Below are 21,673 nucleotides of genomic sequence, written 5' to 3' on the forward strand. Positions count from 1 at the left end.
TGAGAGATGAGATGGGACTCCAAGGTTGTTCATAGTGTGTATTTATAGGACTCATTAAATGCGTATGTGTTTGAGTTTATATGTGTGTGTAAAAACTTAATCTTACCACACCGATTGAATTAACTAGTTTTTATTATTTGTTTCCATTTTAACCCTTTTTTTTGTGTTGCTAAATTGGTAAGCGGATTTGCACAAAGTTTGTGTACGTGGCTTAACAAGCTATAGCCCTAATAGGGTCGGTTATGGAAGTAATTAACAACACGTTAATAATCTGAGGGTTTGGTTGAACTTGAAATTACTTTACCATCCATATTTTTTGCGTCATGCGTGAACGTTTTTACACGCTCATGCAAAATTGTTTGTATTGAAACATGCTTTTGGGAAACCAATTTTTTTTACTTCAACATTCGGAAACCATGCACCATATATCAATTATTACAAGCTTTATATGATCAATCCCATCAAATTTTTATCGCCCATCCTCCAAGGGCTCATGATAATATGTGTAACCCGTACATACATACATTTGTCACGCAATTAAATTGGGTTCCATTATTTATGTTGCACATGCACTCAACATGCTCTCACTGTTTATTTTTCTTTTAACTTTTGCTTCAAATTTTGGATAGAAGCAAAAATTAGTTAGGTGACATTATTGGTGAACGGTGACCACATATAGCAAATTGTCTCCTTTTTTTTTTTTTTTTTTTTTGAAGAAAAGAAAAGAAAAAACTAAGAAGTTTCTCTCCACCATAATTTTCCAGAAGTCATTGAAATACGTGCACATTTTTTAGCTTCAGACCAGTATTTCTGCACATAAACTAGAATATCCATTAATTTACGTTTATTTATTAAGAAGGAATTAAGTGCCAATATACCCAGTTAGATCACCCATACCATCCTCCGAGGCGATTGACTTTTATTCAAAAAGTGAATATTTAACATTGTAAGTCAAATCCTCATCACTATTTTCGCAACCACCTTCTTTTGGGCTTTTCAAAAATACTTCCCATACTGATCTCATTTGATGGGTTAGGCCAACTTCATATGTTTACACGATATGTAACCATTGAAAAAAAATGTTTCCCATCCAAAAAATAATTGTAAAAAAATATTAATCCTTTAACCATCATTTGCTCTCGGCGGTTTTTCTAATTACATTATATCACTATTATCATCAATGCCGTGGCATTAAAATGAATTAATTTAGCATCTATACAGCCATATAAGTATTGTGTATTTAACGCTTTATTATTGATGAGTTAATTATTTGAATACGTTACAAGTTTCTGATAAGATTACGCTACTGGGCTGACAGCATACACACAAGACATATAAATATATGTATATTAGTGAATGGGATAAACCATTTATTGCTTTTGTGATCTCAACTGCTTTCTCAACTGGAAATAAAAAAAAAAATTACAGTAGTAGTGCAGTTTTCCAAGATATTCACAGCTAGCTATATAAAGTAATTACATTACGCTTGGTTAGGTGAGACAATGTGAAATAATATCAGATTTTGCAATCTGCATGATTTCTAATCTGCTGTGGAATTGAGATCTGTGAGTCTGTGAGAGACGTTATGTTCATTGGAATTTCATTTATTCGAAAGGCTTTTGTTTTTAATTTTGTTTTCAATTTTAATCTTTGTACAGGTAAGGTCATTAAACTCTTGCTAGCGGTTTGGTGGGGGTTTTTTTTTTAAATCGTTTGATATAGATGTAACAATATTACAATGCCATATGGTTTTTCATGCAATTAATTACATATTCAGAAGATTCCCATATCCATAAATCATTACCCATACCAATGCCGTCTTCAGTTTTTCTTTGTATTGATCTTTTCACTTAAGGTATTCATTTATACTGTTTCAGAAAAAGGCCGGGTATATGCTCGTTTATATATACTCATTCCACTTTATTACTTGTATAAACAATCATAGTTGTAAGATTTGTAAATACTTTAGGCATAATGTATACGTACTGAGGGGAATATTTTAATTGAGTTCATTTCGGTAATAATGTTAGAATCAAAGAGAATGACATGAGAGCGTGGACCATTGTAAACAAGCGCACATAGTTAAAACAGATCAGATTGAGGACAGACTGAGGAAGGTTATTTAGAACACCTGACCTTTACATTCTAGGGAAAATATAAGACAACATAATATATTTTAGCACATGACCATGTGAAACCCGGAAATGAGATCTTCATTTTGCGAGAAATAAGACTCCTGAAACCGTCAAAAATGGTATCGGGAAATCCCCGAACCATTTTTCCCGGCCGGTACCGAAAATTTCCGATACAATATTTTGCAATTTCGGAATTCCTATATTTGTCATATCTTTTACTTTAATCATGAATGCAATTGAAAAAAAAAATCTTCTATTTGCAATTAAAAAAATACAACTTAAAAAAATGATACTAAATGGTGCTAAAAGGGGATCTCGGTCCCATCTCGTTTTCCAGATAGTTCCGGGACAATAGTCTTGGTACCATGCATATTTCATAATATGACTTTTTATTTTTCATATGGTACCAATAATACGGAAAATTGGGTCCCGCGAAATCTCATATGATCAGCTTTACATGACACAAACCTTGTCTTTATTTCACAAGATATATATTACGAACTTCCCTAGAGTTTTTATTTCACAATATATATTACAAACTTCCTTAAATTGAAAACAACAGCGACATGTCACGGTTAAAAATTGTTATAATTTGACCTAATTTGTTGTAGTGTTAGTGCAAATAGCCTTTGACATTTCTATGAAGTAGAGTTTTAATACGTAATCTATTTTTCTTTATCATTTGATTACTAACTTATTAGTTTTGTGGCAATTTGATCACTATCTAAAAAATGAATTAATTTTAGAAATTCAATAACTAAACAACTTAAAACACATATACAAACTAAAATATCTTGTGTTTCGAGTATACAATTAAAATATATTCTAGTTTATGAACATGTTTTAACTTTTAAGTTGATAAAGTATCATTAAAATTTAAAACAACATGCGACAAACCCAATAGGTTATGGACGAAAATAATTAATAAAAGAAAAAAATAAAAATAAAAGTAGGGCTAATATGCTACAATCATAAAAAAAAAAAATAAAAAATAAAAAAATACAAGGGACTATTCGTGCCATAAACCCAGAAAGAAAAAAGATTAAAAAAAATTATGAAAAAGAAGAAGTGAAATAAGGCCCAAGGGTTGTTTTGAAAAAAAAAATATCAACCTAATTTATTTTTAAATCATAAAAATTTGTGGAGATTCATAATAGATTCTCCAACAGAGAGGAAAACTTGATGGTATTGTTTTATACGTTACTGGGCTACATATCGATTTCTTGTTATGACTTCTAAATTTTTGTACATTGACAAAGTTTATATTAAATTTTGTTAAAATAAAAAATAATTAACTTGCTCCTCTTCTTGATAACTGTCTATACGCTTCTTTTTATATTGATTAATTTCTGTGATCTTTCCTTCAATTACATATTAAATAATATGAACTATATAGCTATATATTAGAAAAATTAAGAAACTAATCAATTTAAATGTTTGACATTGTTAAATAATCAACGTTTGATCAATCTTAGATAAATAGTCACTTTCAGACGTAAATATTAGATAAATAGCCAATATTTAGTATATAAAAATGATTATTTATCTAAAATTTACTTCAGTGATTATTTAACTAAAATTTACAAAACACATTATATATCAATGATAAACGTTGATTATTTTCCTAATTGATATATTCTGCACACATGACGATAAAAGCAGATGTTTCGTAAGAGAATATACTATATATTATTTATATTATTATAATCTGATAAACTTTATATAAACCGGTGATGCTGTTAAACTATATTCTCTTATTTTAGTTATGCATGCATTAGAGATTTGGAGTACCTTATGGGCACACTTCCTCTACCTTAGAGTAATCTTCGTTATTTTGCCACAATTTTTATTTTTATTTTTATTTTTTTTCAAGTTAGAGCTTGAAGGGGATGTAAGAAATAGGGAATCGGGTTGCTTGTAATATGACTTGGCACTTTGTACATAATATTTTATTAATATTTGTTATTTTCAAATACATATATATAAGAACAATTTACTACTTCAACTTCAACATATAGAAAAACTTTTTATATCTCACATAAATGATCGTCTCTAAACAGGCAGACTATGTTATTAGAAGTCGTTTGAACATAATTTCCATCCATGTGTCGTAAACCTAAAACGACATTTTTATTTGTTTAGATTAAAATAGCTGATTATAAAATTATCTCTAAATCGATCATGTGTGTGAGCATGTAGAGAACCTAAAACGTGTGAAAGTGCTTACCACACGCTTTATCAACATTGTATGCACTCATAAAATATGACTTCAACAAAATCAATTCGATCGCTCTTTGATTTATCAATTCAAGTTCATATGGAGATGAAAGGATTCGTTTTTAACAAACATTTGGTAGTAAGATGGGATTTTTTTTTTTAAACCATGACCATTCTATATTTTTTTTCCCATTATATTAAAGATCCTCGAGGAAAGAAACGGGAGATATCGAAGACCCGCAAAGAAAGATACGAGAGGTATGATTGAAAAAGCTTATTGTATTTTTTGTTTCATTTTTATGATAATTGATTTTAGTTAATTACTGAAATATCCTTTTTTTAAAAGATTCCTTGGATATATAGCCTTATAAATATAACAAAATTGTTATATACTTTACCTTTCTTTAATTTTAAATAAGTAGTCATTTTTTTTTATTTATATAGTCAAATTTACATAAATACCCAAAGTCACATAATACACATAGGAGTATATATGAAATGCTCGAATTGTTTACATAATGACACATCATCTGAATGACTATTTACTTATAATTAACGAAAAATTTGCTATTTAGCGATTCACAAATTTTTAGTAGCTTAGTTAGTTAGAAATATGTTCAAAAAATTTACCCTCTTTTTCTCTATCAAACGACCATATTTTTTTAACCCTAACTTCCTCTTCCCTCTCTCCAACCCAAGTCGTCTACCACGGTGAGAAGGCTCCCCGCCATGATTCCACAATGCTTTCCCCGACTTTTGCAAAAGGTCCTACGGCCGCGACAACGCCTATGACTTCACCCACAACATCTTCGAGTGATGGGGATGGCTATACCCAATAGGACATAATGGATTTTTATAAGCAAAAAATTCCAATGTTGCTTTTAAAAGTCATTTAAAAGCTAAACATATCACTTCTAAAAGTCTACTTCTAAATGACTTAAAAGTGACAAATCATTTAGAGGTTGTAGAAGCGACGTGTCGCGGCTGCAATCGTTTTTAATCGGTCGTCTAAAATTGAGTTGGAAGTGGCATGTCGCTTCAAAATATAGTGTTCCCGTCATATAGGGGTGGAACCATTAGAAGCGACAAGTCGCGGAGGGCGGAGAGGATCGCGAGGGCGAGGGCAAGGAGGGGTTGTTAAGGGTTGGGGAAGGAGGGAGCTAGGGGTTGTGAGGGATCGGCTATAGGTTGAAAAAGGGTCGGTGTGAGACTGTGAGGGACTAGGAGGGATGATAAAGCAATATCGGAAATTAATTTCTATCATCAAATTTTATAAATGTTTCACTAATAATATATGGCACAGTTAAGTCCCGTAATATCTGATGCAGTAGTGTTATGTTGGATGTATTTGAAACTATATTATCCCTTACTTATTAATTCAAGAAATATATGCAATTAGAGGCCTAAAAATATAATTAAAATACATATATATTACGACTATCTCAAGATATTTCCATTTTATATATGTTTATGTATCCCAACAAAAACAAATTTACACTTTTTGTCACTTTTTTTTTATTTTTTTATTGTTTACCCTAAAAATTATAAATTATGGCAACGGGTACGAGTTTTAGCGGGTACACCAATATCGGTACCCGTACCCGCCTATTAAAATACCCGTTAACCCGTACACGTTAACCCGGTTTTCCCAACGGGGCGGGTAACGGGTATACCCGCCGGGTGACGGGTGCCAAAATTGAGCACCCGCTAACCCGTTAACCCGTTTAAAAAAATAAAAAAATAATAATTTTCAATAAGAATCAAAACAACAACCTACTCATTATGATGTAATCTAATGTTTTCTTAAAAAAAATATCTAGTTTTTTTCCATAAAAATAATTAACGGGCGGGTTAGCGGGTTAACGGGGCGGGTTTAACATTTTCGCTACCCGACGACCCGTACCCGCTAAAATACTAACGGGTAATAGCCGTTAGCCCGTTAACTCATTTTGAACGGGTATTACCCGACCCGTTAAGACCGGGTAACGGACGGGCTAACGGGTTTCGGGTAAAAATGCCATCCCTAAACTTTTTTTTTTTTTTGCATATTAATTAAACTCCCTTAATTTTGGGTTCGCCCTGATTATATATAGTGATAACATTCAAGTGCAGATGTTACTTTCCAACTCTCTCTATGTGGCTTATATCGTCAGGCTATGATTGAACAAGAAATTACTTGACATACTAACTTTAGTATCAGATCACAAAAATATTCAGCCGCTCAAATCACAAAATCTTTATCACTCTTGACAGTGCAGTTTCATGTATTCCCTTTCCACGTGAAGACACAGTTTATTTTGTATGTACGGAACAAATTAAAAGTTACGAATCACCCTAAAAAATAACTTGCATAAGTAAATTATATCATTGTTCAAATGCATGATTTTTCAATCATATTCCCATTTGAGAGCACACCTTAAGACATTGTTAATTAACACATAAAGGGACGTCTCATGGTTCATTGCACATTTACTCGCTTTTATGGTCTTTATGAGTTGTAATGACCGGACCGAGTACCGAAGACGGAAAATCGTGATTTGTACGCCACAAAAAAAACTTGACTAAATACATTTTCATTTCTTGGATAAATGAGTGACCACATTCACGAAATTAAAGACCAATTGGTATAGTATGGTATATTGTCATGCAATGGTATGGTATCGTGGGGATCAATACTCTGGACCATATGTGCATGATTATTATTTATTATGGGCTACTGGGGTTCTCGAGTTGTAACATTACATGCAAGTCACTTTTCACACAAATAAAGATACAATAAAATAAGCTATATATTGGTGACGGATTATCCACATATGGTCATGTATATATCTACTGGGACGCGCAGCCAGTACAGACCGTTTCCTCTTGTAATTTGAATTAGTCAAACACACAGCACATATGTAAATATATACCAAATGCATACTCACACACATATATATACATCTATATATATATATATATATATATATATATATAGAGAGAGAGAGAGAGAGAGAGAGTAACTTACGTATAATACTATCTCATAATCAGTAAATTCATTTCGTTTAAGCGACGTCTAAAAACATCCTTTTTTTTTATAAAAAGAAAATTGGTTTTTTTTTCAATTTAATCGACTATTTAATTTACTTTTAAACGCTTTCCATGTTGTTTTTAAATCGACGTAACCTATGCCACTTGTATTCCGTTTTGTGTGGGTTTTTTTTTTTTTTTTTGAGGGACAAAGGCGATTTCATTAAACCAAGATCAGGGAATGAACGTCCTGATTGATACAATATTCAAGCCACGCAGGGCAGAAAATAGACCAAAACTCTGACTCTGAAGAGTTCAGATGGGTTCGAGCTACACAGTTAGCTACCCTATTACACACCCGTGGCACCCACCGGCATATTTCGGGACAGGCCATCCCTCTAGCCAAAGCTAAAATATCAGCAATGATCGGACCTTGGAGACCGCTGAGATGAGCCCCCCGCACCAGTTGAGTCGCCCGGAGACAATCAGATTCAACCGCCGAAATCCGCCAGCCCCGCTCCTGAACAAAGAGAAGCCCACACCGTATAGCTTTGCACTCAGCCGTTAGAGCGGAGTCCACACCGTCAAAAGCCGAGGCCGTGACCCCAACCACCTGTCTTAGGTGGTTTCTCACCACGCCCCCCGCAGCCGCACGACCCGTTCCCGCATCCCACGCAGCGTCAACATTAAGCTTGAACTCCCCCGGCTCAGGACTAATCCAATGTGTCTGTTTCACGGGGCTGGTAGCCCGCTGAACTTCCATGTTTCCGGTGGCAGCCTTAAAACTTTGGAGCCAACAAGCAACCTCGCTGACCCAAGCCTCCGGAGCCTTGGCGTAGTTTTCAAACAAACGAAGATTTCTGTCCGACCACGCCGCCCAGATCAGCCCGCAAAAGAGGGCGAGGTTGTCCTCCGGGAGACTCTCCAAAGCACGAAAACAAATCTCCGGAAAGGGGAGTGTACCAGTCTTCTCCACCCAGCGCTGCAAGGAAAAGTTTTCCCAAATAGCCCACGCTCGTTCGCAGCTCCAGACCGCGTGAAGAGCGTCTTCCGGGAACGCCCCACAGAAAGAGCAAAAAGGCAAGCACGAGATCCCTCTACGCCGCAGGGCACCGTGGGAAGGCAGAGTATCAAACCAAGTGCGCCACACTAGATTTTTGATTTTTGGCGGGATTCGGAGACTCCACACTTTCTTCCACCATCTCGGTTCCTCGTTGTTCGAGCTTGACGGACCCATAACCACCCCGGATCTCGCCAAGCGGTACCCGAAGCGAACAGAGTAAACCCCGTTATCTTCATAGTGCCATACCAATCTGTCTCGGCAGCTCTCCTTACCCAACGGGATTTTTAGAATAGCTTCGGCGTCATAAGGGGACATGACCGTGGTGATAAGGTCCCGGTTCCACTGCCTCCCCTCTAACAAGTCAGCCACGCGCCACGGAAACCCATCCTCCGGTTCCGCTGTTAACACTGAGAAGGCACCTGCTCTCGGAATCCAAGGCTGTGAGAAAGCTCGAATATTACCTTCCCCTACCTGCCATCGAATGCCTCGGTGAACCAAGTCTCTCCCCCAACACAAGCTCTTGCACAAAAAGGAGAAACAGTTCTCGTATTCGAACTCAAGCACCGAGGAGTGGGGAAAATATTTAGCCTTAAGGACCCTCGCCATCAAGCACTCCGGATGTTGGATGATACGCCATGTGAGTCGGCCCACAAGAGCCCGATTGAAGTCACCGAGGTCTTTGAAGCCTAGCCCGTCCTCGCTCTTCGGCCTAGCGATAAGCTCCCACCTCTTCCAACAAATCGGTCTCTTATCCTCCGACCCTCCCCACCAAAACCGGGCAATGAGACCATGGAACTCATGAATAAACGAAGACGGGATTTTGAAGAGGCTCATAGTGTAGGACGGGATTGCTTGAACCACCGCCTTGATGAGAACCTCCCGGCCCCCTGGCGAGAAGATCTTCGCTCTCCACGATCGGAATTGTTTGTGGGCCCGGCTAGTAAGATTGCTAAAAACCGCCACTTTGTTTCTCCCCACATGAACCGGCATCCCGAGGTAGCTCTCAAGATCTTCCACACGGGGATATTGAGCAAGTTGGAGAGAAAGGAAGCCCTCTCTCCCACAATGTTGCGGGAGCAACACATCACCGACTTATCCATGTTGACCACTTGCCCCGACCCCCTCTCGTAAACCTCCAAGATCGAACACACCGCTTGACAACATTCTTCACTAGCTTCACAAAAAAGAAGACTATCGTCCGCAAAAATGAGGTGAGAAACCGACGGTGCTGCGGGTCTACAAGCAAACCCCCGTAGAAGACCCAACCGTTCTTGACCACGAATGAGAGCGGATAGGCCCTCCGCACATAAGAGGAAGAGATACGGGGAGAGAGGACAACCTTGGCGAAGGCCCCGTTTCGGAACAATCGACCATCCGGTTTTCCCATTGATGACGACGGAGAAGGTCGGAGAAGAAATACAATCAGCGACGATGCCCACCACTCTCGGCCCGAACCCGACCCTCTTCATCATGGCAATGACAAAATCCCACTCCACCCGATCGTACGCCTTGCTCATGTCGAGTTTGAGTGCCAAAACCCCTCTTTTCCCTTTCGTTCGCATCTTGATCGAGTGAAGAAGCTCATATGCAATGGCTGCGTTGTCCGTAATAAGCCTCCCCGGAACAAAGGCGCTTTGGGACTCGGAAATGATAAGAGGGAGGACTCCTTTGATTCTATTGGCCACTACTTTCGTAACGATCTTGAGGAGGACGTTGCAAAGGCTAATGGGTCGAAAGTCCTTAACCTTAGTCGGGTTTTTAACTTTGGGAATGAGCACAATATTTGTCGCATTCCAATCTTTGGCGCTCGCCCCCCGGTTCAAAATCTCCAAGCATTCTCCTCGGACACGTGGCCCCACGATCTTCCAAAATTTTTGGAAGAAAATGGCATGAAAACCGTCGGGGCCCGGAGCCTTTCGAGGTCCCATAGAGAAGAGAGCTTTATCCACCTCCTCCTCCGAAAACTCTTCCTCCGTCATATCTCGCTGCGGTCCCGATAAAGAGACCACGTCTTCACTTGTGATCGATCGGAACTCATCTTCGGTGGCACCGTTCGACCCAAAGATATCGACAAAGTAACGTTCAAAGACCCCCCGAACCTCCGTATCCGAAGTCTTCCACTCCTCATTCTCGTCAAGAACTCCATGGATAGAGTTTTGGGATTTCCTTCGCTTGGCCCGCGTGTGGAAGTAAGCCGAATTCTTATCCCCTCCTTTCAGCCAATCCACCCGAGCTCGTTGTTTCCAATAGTACTCATCAACAAGAATGAGCAATTCCAATTCGGACCCGACCCGCTTCGCTTCTCTGCAGATGGCCGCCGAGAAAGGAGCCCTGTTGATCCGTTCAAGCTTCAAGGACAACTCTCGGATGCGCTTTTCCCGGTGCCCAAAGGAGGTCCGGGCCCATTTCCGCAAGTCTACCCGACAAGAATCAAGGCTCGCAGTGCAGCTGTCACTAGTTAGACCCTCAGCTCGCCCCATCCAAGCCTTTTGGATCACACCCTCGCACTCCTCGTTGGTGATCCATCTCGGCTCAAAAGCCCAGCGCTTCAAGCTAGCGAGCTGAGGAGTTGAGCGAGCTGGAGCGAGCTGAGGAGTTGAGCGAGCTGGAGCGAGCTAAGGAGTAGAGCGAGCTGGATCGAGCTGAGCGAGCTGAGGGGGTGAGCGAGCTGGAGCGAGCTAAGGAGTAGAGCGAGCTGGATCGAGCTGAGCGAGCTGAGCGAGCTAGAACGGGCCGAGCGAGCTGGAGCGAGCTGGATCGAGCCGAGTGAGCTTGGGCGAGCTGGATCGAGCTGAACGAGCTGGAGCGAGCTGGAACGAGCTGTTTTGGTGCCTCCATAAGCTCGCCAGAGGTCTCGCCTCAGAGTCGATGACAATCACCCGGTGGTCGGACCCCCAGAAGTCCAACACTTCCGTGAACCCCACCGGGTAAAGCTGCCTCCACGCCGTATTCGCATAGGCCCGATCAAGCCAGCTATGGACGTTCTTATCGCCGCTCTGCTTGTTGTTCCACGTGAGCAACTCGCCCTGGAAACCCAGATCAAACAGCCCGCACTCCTCGAGGACCTCAGCAAATCTAGTCATGTCGCCTGCCCTCCGTCTCGACCTGCTAACATGCTCAAACTCAAAGAGTACCTCGTTGAAGTCTCCAGCGCACAACCAGGGGCTATCATCACCCCCATAAATCCTCTTGAGAAGGGTCCACGAGAGGTGGCGAGCAGCCTCGTTGGGTTCGCCGTAGAAACCGGTGAACCTTGTCCGAACTCCTTGTTCGTCGCAAACCGATACATCAATATGACCATTGCTATAGCTCCGTATCGACACGTCCATATCCTCGTTCCATAGCAGATGCAGGCCTCCGCTCAGCCCCACTGCGGGAACACCAAAACCATTAACAAAACCCAGCTTCCATTTCAATCTGTCAACCCGAGCTCCTTTTAATTTCGTTTCCGAAAGAAAAAGGAGATCCGGCTTCCGCTCACGAATCAGCCTTCGCAAGCGGCCCAACGCCCGAGGATTGCACAACCCTCGGACGTTCCAGCACAGGGTTTTCATGGCGTCCGGACGACCCGCCCCTGGCTGGTCGCCGATATCTCTTGGTGAGCACCTGAGGTCCTCTCTCCGCTTGGGAGGCTGTCTTGTTCGTGCACAACAATCCCGGCCTTGGTAGGTTGCACCGAATCCCCATCAAGGCCTTCATGTCGCCGTCGCTTCGGTCTGTTCGGCGGAGCCGGCGACTCATATCTTGGCTGCAATGTCTCGGTCGCCAGAGACTCATCGGAGAGCCCTCGGTTCGAGTCTCCAGAGGCGCTCAGCGAGATCGGCTCCTGGGTCCTGAGAGCAGAGTTACTTTCCAACGCTCGAAGCAGAGAAGAAGCAGATCCAACATGGAGAAGAGCCTCCTCACATGACACATGGATTGGCGGCCCATTGGCCTTCAGCATATTCAAGTGGCCCAGACCGGAGGTAGTGGGCCTCAGACCAAGACTCGGCCCAACACCCAAATTAGGGTTTGAAGAGATACCTGGAGCCACGTCATCGCTGCAGGGTACATACACACCTTTGTCTTCCACACCCAAAGAGGAAGGCGCAGGAGAGCTTTTGATGTTTCTTTTCTTGGCCTGGCCAGAAGAAGCTCTACCTCGTTTCTTCTTGGCTGCCACACCTTCGCTCGGCGCCAAAGGTTCAGCTACAGTCGAGGTATCCGGTCCAGTCTGCAGAGGCTCAGACTCGTTGACCGCGCCATTCGTCTTGTTTGAAACGCCATTCACCGGCGCGTGAACTTCCCCCGTCGCTGGGGCCCTCAAGGTCTGGAGAACCTCCCGGCCACCATTGGAGAAGCAGTTTTCCAACTTTGCGGCCGTGTGTATCCAGTCCTCGTACATAGGTACCGGATCGAAGCCATCCTTCGAAATGAGAGTGTCTTCCTCTTTCCTATAATCTGTTGCCCCGTGGCCTAAAATACCACAACGAAAGCAGAAGGCTCCTGCATTTTCGTACTTAGCTTGAATCCAGGTAGATGAGCGATCTTCTTTGTCGAGGAAGAAGCCCGCACAGAGGGGATTCGAGACCTGGACCTGGACTCGGATTCTCACGAATGCCCCGTATTTGGCGTCCCTCCCCGGTTTGCAGTCAATGGCTTTACCAAATAAACCGGCGAAACGCGTCAGAACATGTTCCGAGATCAACGCCGGGGGGAGACCTAACAGCCGTATCCAGAAGGGGCACCGGCTAAATTGCACTTCCTCCAGAGAGAGGTTTTCCGGCCATCTCTCAACGAGGAATTGGGCTCCTCTGATCTTCCAGGGTCGTCGGAAGAGGACTGTATCCATATCTTTCTGGAATTTGAAAGAAATCTTGAAAATGCCGGGTTTAAGCTCTGACAAAGTCCGCTGCTCGACTCTATCCCATGCCTTATTCAGAACAGCCAGAATCGTATTCCGGCTTAGCGGCTTGCAAGAAAGCATTTTCCCAAGCACGACGAAACTCCCACCATCATTCCTCGGAGCAGTCGGGGAGGTCGCGTCAAGTCCCAAATCGGAGACACAGAACGACATGGTGTGAGCAGCCGCATTACCACCACCATTCTTACTTTCCGCCATTGGGAACAACCTACCACCAGAGCAGACGCCGGAGTAGCACAGGGACTCAAGTGACAAAGACTCACACCGATCGCCGGTAAAAGCTTACTGTGAATAAGTTTTACAAGGAGTCAACCGTACGGAGAGCAACTGTACGGAGAGCATTTGACCCTTTTCTTTATTACTTTTTCTAGAATTCCGTTTTGTGTGGTATTTGATACACCCTTTTTAAAATATAATTCAATAAATAACACCAATATTTCTATGTAGTAAATATACGTGGACGAAAGATTGAGTTAGTAAGGATGTTATAGTCTCAATCATTCAAACTGTCAACCCGCATTTCAAATACATTGGATAATAGAACCTCTAAACCAACAACACAAAGACTTAAAAATGAACTTAATTTACAAAGATGAGTGAATTAGTAACGAGCCAATTCTTCATTTCTCGTCTAGCAGAAACTAATCTAGCTCCGTTTGAGCACCGCACCATGGTCATGATCATGTTGAAACGCGGTGACTCTCTTTGGAAGTTGACTATGATTGTGTATTGATTTTGAATCGGTTGTAACTTTTTGCTCCGATGTCCGATTTTCGCAAATAAATATGATTTGGAAAACTAAGAAAAAGCTCTATCCGATTCCAGAACTGGATCATCCAAAATACTCAATTCAAAATCTCAATTCATGTATAAGAAGGCACCATGTTTCTTGTTTCGCTCTAAACTTTGTAAAAGTCTTCAAATCATCCCAAAATTACTCCTTTGCACTCAAAACACTTTTAGCTCATTGAAAACTATAAGAACAAAGGAATTGCTTCGATTCAAGATTAAAAATACAAGATAAAGTGTGTATAAAACATACTTATCAAATAGCAGGAAAGTTCGCTACAACTAATTAACCAAGTCAACTAGACTGAGCTTCATAGGATTAATGAAAAAAAATAAATAGATCAGTCTCATGTTGCCAGGTCATGTGTTCTACTATATCAAAACCAAACAAAATATCAAAATGGGTATTCGATCCGATCATTGAAGATTTGGTTAAAGATGAGTGAACACAATAGCTACTATCTTGAGGAAACACGTCAAGAATCTCATGTCGAAAAAGAATGAAGACTAACAATGATTTATAATGTCAATTACTTATGAAATGCAACTCATGAAACTTTTTTGTGGCTATTTTTTTGTACAAGGTTGGAAAGATTTACTAAAAGGCCACAACAGCTATATGGTACATGTATAATAAATTTCAAGCTCTCTCTGTCCTTTTTCAAAACAAAAAAAATTAGGTAAATAACCAATTAAAACATTTGAAATTGTTATATAATCAACGTTTCATAAATCTTAACTAGGTAAATAACCATAAAGATGATGTGATCTAATTAATAAAAGTGACTATTTACCTAAGATATACATTTGTAAATATATAGAAGTAGCTATTTACCTAAGATATACGTCTGTAAATATATGGAAGTGGCTATTTACCTAAGATTTACGAAACATTGGTTATTTAGCAATGTCAAACTGTAAATATGGCTATTTACCTAATTGATCCATTTTAAAATAAAAAAACGTGCTGTCTCTGTATTTACAGTGATACAAATTTCGTTTTAGGTGTAATCCAGAAGAAGAAGAAATTAATACATACAAATATATATATATGGTAATCTGGCAACGTATCCAATTTCAAACATGATTTAAATATGTAGCCAACGTTGGTAAATTTTATAATCTAGTCATTTATAGAAATAAACGGTTAGAAAATATCATAAACACCCTTATATAACATAAATCATAGAAACCAATTATTAGCCAACGTTTCAGCCAGGCAAAACTTATCGCGTGTAAAATAAACAAAAATTAACCCAAGAAAACTTGATATCGTAACTAATTGGACTGGAAAAAAGGAAATAAAATAATATGGAATGAAGGGGATCAAGCTAACGTGTATTAAAGCTGCATTATTTGGCTGCGATCAAAACGTTGGTTACATGTTTATGTTCAACCGATTTTAATGAAGATAAATGTAGTAATTTGTTAAAATGACTAATAAAGCCACGGTGGCTACATTTGAAACTTAAATGAAACGTTGGCTAGTTTGCAATATCAACGTTTCAAGTGACTTAGTCCATGTAATTTTTCACACACACGCACGCACGCACGCACGCACGCACGCACGCACGCACGCACGCACGCACGCACGCACGCACACACACACACACACACATATATGGGTGTACATTGTAACAACATTACATTTTCCCCTTATTCAAATATAATTTTGGTCCATTAGGTAAATAACCACATTTACAGTTTGACACTGCTAAATATCTAACGTTTCGTAAATCTTATGTAAATAATCACTTTCATGTATTTACAGACGTAAATCTTAGGTAAATACTCACTTCCATTTATTAGGCCAAGTCATCTTTATGACTATTTACTTGAGATTTACGAAACGTTGGCTATATAACAATTTCAAACGTTTTAATTGACTATTTACTTAATTTTTTTGATATAATTTACCGTATGAAATAATCCATATATGTTGACTAACACGTAATCGATCATCCTTAAAAAAAACAGGAAGAATTTATCAACACAACAGTGCATATAACTCTCTCTCTGAGTTTCGTCTGAACTGCAGAGCTTACCCTGGGGTACTACCTTCTCGTAAGGTCATGGATAATCTATGTCACAAGTGGAGCCATCTCAATGTTACAGAGGATGAAGACGCAGTGGTTGCTATTTGACAAAGCTCTCTTATGTCTGACCGATCCCTCTAATGTAGTGCGAGGCTTTGGACTGAAATCCATGGTATCCCGTTGATTGCGACGACGGCTAGAATGGGAGAGACACTCGGCAGTAGGATTGGTAAGGTCCTGAAGATTGATACCGATCGGAACGGGAGCGTTCGCGACAACTTTATCCGGATCAGAATTTTACTCAATATCATAAAGCCTCTTAGACGTGGTATCGCGGTCCAACTCAGGCATAAGGCCGAGAAATCTTGGTGTGCTATCAAATACGAGAGGCTTCCGATGTTTTGCTTTAATTGCGAAATTATTGGACATTAATGGGAGAATTGTACGACGGTGGCGACGCCTACTGAAAAGCCGAGAGAAGGATTTGGCTATGGCCCATTTATGACTGGAGTTGCGCCTAACCGGTTTGCAACATCGGTGTTCCGAATCGCAAGTGTGAAGAAAGATAGCAAGCGAAAAGTTGGGGAGTGTCCGGAGTCAAAGTCCTCTCGGCGCAAGGACTCCTTTCCTCGCCACCCCATTCATGGGAAGCCTGGCCAAGATGAGAGGAAGGATCGGGCAACGGAAGGGTTGGGAGAGCGGACTCAAGATCTCTCCCCACTACGGTCGAAGGGCGAGGGGGACTCCTCGAATTCTGCAGATTTCTCGGCCCAGATGTCATTCACCTCGGGGTCAGGGGAATCGAAGTGCCAATCAGCGAAGACCGCAGAAGAAACCCGGAAACTGTGACACACGCCATTTGGAGGTGTAAGTGGACTCGGAAGGTGTGGAAGCTTACGAACTTCGGGGATTTGGTTAAGGATCTCCGGGTGTGGACATCATTACCATCTTCATCTCGGCTGAGAACGTCGTCGAGGTACGTGACTTCGAGTTTTTTGTTGCCTTTCTGTGGGAAATTTGGAATCATAGGAACCAAGTTTTGTCGGGGAAGACCAAGTGGTCTCCGAAAAAGCTTGTGGAGTGAACCGGAGACTTCCTAGACACCTTTAGGAAAGCAAACACGTTCTCTCCCCCGGCGGACAGCGGTGCTTGCGACCGGGTATGGTTTCCGCCAACTATGGGGGTAACTTCCATTGGCGTGGACGCAGCCATCGATGATCGTTTGGGTCGGTATGGTACCGGGTGTGTGCTTCGCGATAACAAAGGGTACGTACGTCATTGCTTCGGAGATCTCGGCTCAGGACATCCACCTTGCTCCCTCCCTCGCGGAAGCCACGGCTATCCTTAGGGGGCTGTCCTTGGCGATTAATCTTGTAACAACGTGGCTCATAATCTAGCTCGTTTTGCTCTTAATGTTGGCTCGGATATGCATTTACTTCTTCTGCACACGACTTAATAAATTTTTTTTTACTCTTCATAAATTAATTACACGTGTAACAAATACCTTATATGTCTGACAAGACTCAACCATTGCCATACAAATATACTAATGTATATCTTTAGTCAAACATGCTATAAAGAAATGATCAATTGTAGAATGTGCATTCATTCGCCAGTACTTCATAAAAAGAAAACTGTTCATGAGTCATCTATCATCCAAGACAAAAGGCTAGATTTCGTCATTAATATTTTTACACTTACGTTTAGTGTATCTATTTTAGTATTTTGGCTCTGAACTGCTACTGCGTACGTACACATGAACTTTTATAATTCATTTAACCTATCCAAAATGCTTAGTTGAGTTGATAATAATGAGTGTTGTATAACTTATTATATCCAAAAACTGTTCCTAACAATAATAGTTGGAGCACGAAAAATTTCTTATAGCCTTATCGAATCTAGTGTAAATGAGAGTAAACGAGGATCCTGATTATTTTATAAATGGAAATTAAATAGCATTAAAACGTGGATCCTGATTTCTAGTGTAAATTGGACTAGATTGAATAAAAAAACACTCAGAACAAAAAACACTCAAACGATACTTAATGAGACTAAACGGAGATCCCGATTCCGTCTCATATCCCGAATTGTATCGGGTCAAAAATCATGGTCTCACTTTTCATGATATGATTTTTTTCCTTTTTCTAGGATGGTAACAATAAAAACGAGAAATAATGTTCTGCTGATCCTGTATGGACAACTTTATTCCAGACTCGGAGGTGGAGAGCAAATTAAAAAATCATTTGAATTATAGTTTTGATTCTCATGAACGGTGTAAAAAAAACATTGCGATTCTCGACTTAGGAAGTGAGACAATGATTCGTACACCGGAGAACGAAGAACTTGAAACCCTATTAGCATTTCAAGATGTATGGTTCTTTATGATGTGATTTGTAATAGTTGAAAATTTAATATCTTTATCAAATCTTGCTATGATACTCTTGTGATATTCGTCGATAAAAACTGTGAAGTATGATCAACCACGTCACACACACGTCACATGTCATTGTGACAAGTCAGTAAGATGTACACAAGCCAGTAGTGTTGGTTAGAATCTGTTAGAAAAATAGAATGCAGACTTTGTTGTAGCATCGTCCAATACTATATGTGTTAAGTCATTTTTTGGATTAACTCGTGTGCACAAGTGGTGTGCTTAGATTGGTACGTGTCTAGTCTTGGATGGTCCCAAAATCACTCTTCAAGATTCCAAAAGGGCTCGAAGAAGGTTATGATGAGGCCTAACACGCCCAAGAGCTTCTGAGGATCCTTGAATCTTGTAGTGAGCTCCTTACTCGACTTTGCGCCGGAAGTGAGTTTGTCGCACTTCCTAAGAAAAGAAAAAAACGTGAAGTGTGTGATTAGATATTCCTCTTATTGAATGAAAAATATTAAAATTGATTTCTCAAGCTCTTGGACACATTTAGAGAGTGAAAATAATTTGGCTTGGTTAGCCTTAGTTTGTGAGAGAAAGTGTTTTTGAGAAAGTAAATATTTATTCTCCCATTCTAGAGAGAATGGATGTAGATTATTTATCTTTTTTTGTTTGATATTATGTGATGTGTGAGTGGAGTGATTATTTATTTTTATTTTTTTGGATCTCAAATGTGTTTGTCAGAAGAAATCAAGAGAGAAGAGCCATAAAGAAATTTGGCATGAGTTTGCATAGATTTTGTTCTTTTTCTTAGAAAATGGAGTGAATTAAAAAGGGGGGATGAAATAGAGATTTTGGAGTTGTGTTGTGGGTTTTGGAGGTGTTTTGTGGGCCGATTTTGGCTTCAAAATGGGTGATTTGGTGTTCTTGGGCGAGCAAAGATGCTTGTAGAAATTGATTTTGGGCGAGAAGAACCTTCCAAGTCAGCGAGAGGAAATCTTGAATGGGACACGTGGCGATAAGGCATCAAGCGCTAGAAGACAATGCGCGTGTGGGCGAAATGTCTTGGGCACGTGGGAGAGTTGGAAAGCTGAAGTGGGGCCCATATTTTGAGTTTTGTGAAAATATGGCCCAACAATATGACGTTGCAGCAAATCATTTAGCATAATGGAAAACACAAGCCATCACAAGAGTTAAGAGAGAGAGAGAGAGAGAGAGAGAGAGAGAGAGAGAGAAAAAAAAAAAGAATTCAGAGTCTTTGAGAGATCGTGAGATTGTTCTTGGGAAACACTCGAGTGAATTGTAAACAAGTGTTGATCGAAATAAGATCATACTCAGTGTACTCCTTGGGGATTCTCAATTGTTGTAGAGTTGTGTGTAATTACTTGAAGATAGTGAAACGCAATAGGGTTCTCGTGCCCTGACTGGATTAGGATTCGCAATGAATCCGAACCACGATATATTTCTCATGTTTTTTCTTCGTTTCTGCTTTTGGCGCGCAATCGCTTTAAATTGCTTGCGCAGGAAGCTATATTCTTGTGTTAGATTGTATGATTTCGTGTGTGATTTCTGTTCTTCCGTAATTTTATTTATAATTTTCCATAATTTTTGCTAGCCTTTACTTGGAAATGACCTTATATAAGCTGAACGCATTACAATCTACATTGGAATGCTTGAGTTGGCTCGTTTAGGTCAATGTCTAAAGAATTATAGCTTACACCTTGCGCAAATTTTAAAGAATTATAAGGTTTTTTTTTTCCTTTTGGTTTTTTTTCTTCTTCAGATTACCTACGGGGAATGTGGAAAAAGAGTTTATTACATGGAACTTACTGAGTTAAGCCCTGTAGTAAGGGAAGAGATATACAAATTGGCCTCTGTCAATCTTTGCTCCAATATCTCTGTCAAAATTTGCTGCTCAAAACAAGTGCTACTAAGTTCGGAAGAGCCTCTTAATGCCGATTTTATTAGAGGCAAATTAGTAATTCTTTTCGCGCACTCGAAATGTAGGTCCGAGACGAGTCTTAGGATTCGTACTCATCGGAGAGGGACGGAATTTTATCATTGCTAGCGAGGCATGCCAAGGTTAGTATTGAAAAACCAAATTCACCTGCCGTAAATTTTTTTTACCCTAATTATATTAACTTCGAACATGTTTTTTTTTTCAGACGCTTGAAGATGCATTTAACAAGCTGGACGGAAGCAAAAGGAGCAATGCATCTCTTCCCATGAATTAAGCTTCCACAAAAAGACATCGAAGCTGCTAAGGTTGCTAAAACCGCCCTCGATGCCTATTACTGTCGCGGCATTCTCAACACCACCGAAATCATATTCGTTCCCGGTTCTGGTTTTAGGCAGGTTTGTTTTTATTTTTTTATTTTATTGTTTTATGCCTCGAATAATTCACTCTTTTGTCACTACCGGTTTTATTCAATAATTATTTTTACTGTAAATATACGTCCCGGGAACATGGCATTTTAGGTGCACGATACTGCCACAAGAGGAGAAGATTCTGAGAGTACTGATTTCCACAAGAGTTTCATGGACGAGTATCACGGCTGAAAAATATACCGGGACTGTTCGGAATAGTAAGAATTATAATAATAAGGTTTATCTATGCATGGAAGAGTGTAGTTTGTGTGTTACTTTTTGTTGGATCTCCCTGTCTGTTTGCAATTGTATTTCCTTGTCCATCCATTGTAATCTACAGGCTATTTTGTTTTGTATCCCAGACAAGTTATATACTTCTCTCCGAGGTGGTTTAACCTTTAACCTATCTTCTCTGGTTTTGTGGTTTGTTCTGGTTCAGAGTGATTTTCATATCGGTCACTTTAAGGTGACTCGCATTATGAAGAAGAGTAAAGCATAGCAATTGCCAACTAAAAGTTATTTATGTGGCGTTACGATTTCAACCTTTCTATGCTAATGAGAAATTAACTATAAGTTTGGAATAAGCAAAATACTAAATCCGAAGTTGGTCAAAATGTTCCTACATTGCTGGTAAGAATAAAATCTGGGATATCCAGATGCAAGTGGTTGTTCATCGTATTTATGGAATTCCTTTGAAAATATAAGTTTCGTGTCAACATAAGAGCTGGTCGTGATCAAGAGTTTTTTTGCTTATTTACTTGAAATCAGCAACGAAAACAACAA

General features: G+C 40.1%; 1 protein-coding gene and 1 long non-coding RNA gene across 3 annotated transcripts; one reads left to right on the plus strand and one right to left on the minus strand.

Moving 5' to 3' along the window:
• Positions 1-11,147: 11,147 nt before the first annotated feature.
• On the minus strand, positions 11,148-11,978 carry LOC149407097 (uncharacterized). The gene has a single exon (XM_089618691.1). It carries the CDS (start codon positions 11,976-11,978, stop codon positions 11,148-11,150), a length of 831 nt encoding a protein of 276 aa, XP_089474817.1.
• A 7,698-nt stretch (positions 11,979-19,676) lies between these two features.
• Positions 19,677-21,292, plus strand: LOC149407098 (uncharacterized). Of its 2 annotated transcripts, XR_016301339.1 has the most exons (4): positions 19,677-20,071; positions 20,307-20,605; positions 20,689-20,878; positions 21,002-21,292. It is a non-coding gene; the product is annotated as an uncharacterized LOC149407098 (long non-coding RNA). The 2 variants fall into 2 exon arrangements; XR_016301338.1 differs by having other exon boundaries at positions 19,677-20,605.
• The last annotated feature ends 381 nt before the right edge of the window (positions 21,293-21,673 follow it).

This window comes from Urtica dioica, chromosome 1 (genome assembly GCF_054948205.1).
Source record: "Urtica dioica subsp. dioica isolate 48M chromosome 1, U.dioica_male_clone48M_v1_H2, whole genome shotgun sequence".
NCBI lineage: Eukaryota > Viridiplantae > Streptophyta > Magnoliopsida > Rosales > Urticaceae > Urtica > Urtica dioica.

Bases quoted from the DNA above. Each gene is read 5' to 3' on its own strand.
- LOC149407097 (XM_089618691.1), bottom strand. From the start codon at position 11,978: ATGAAAACCCTGTGCTGGAACGTCCGAGGGTTGTGCAATCCTCGGGCG.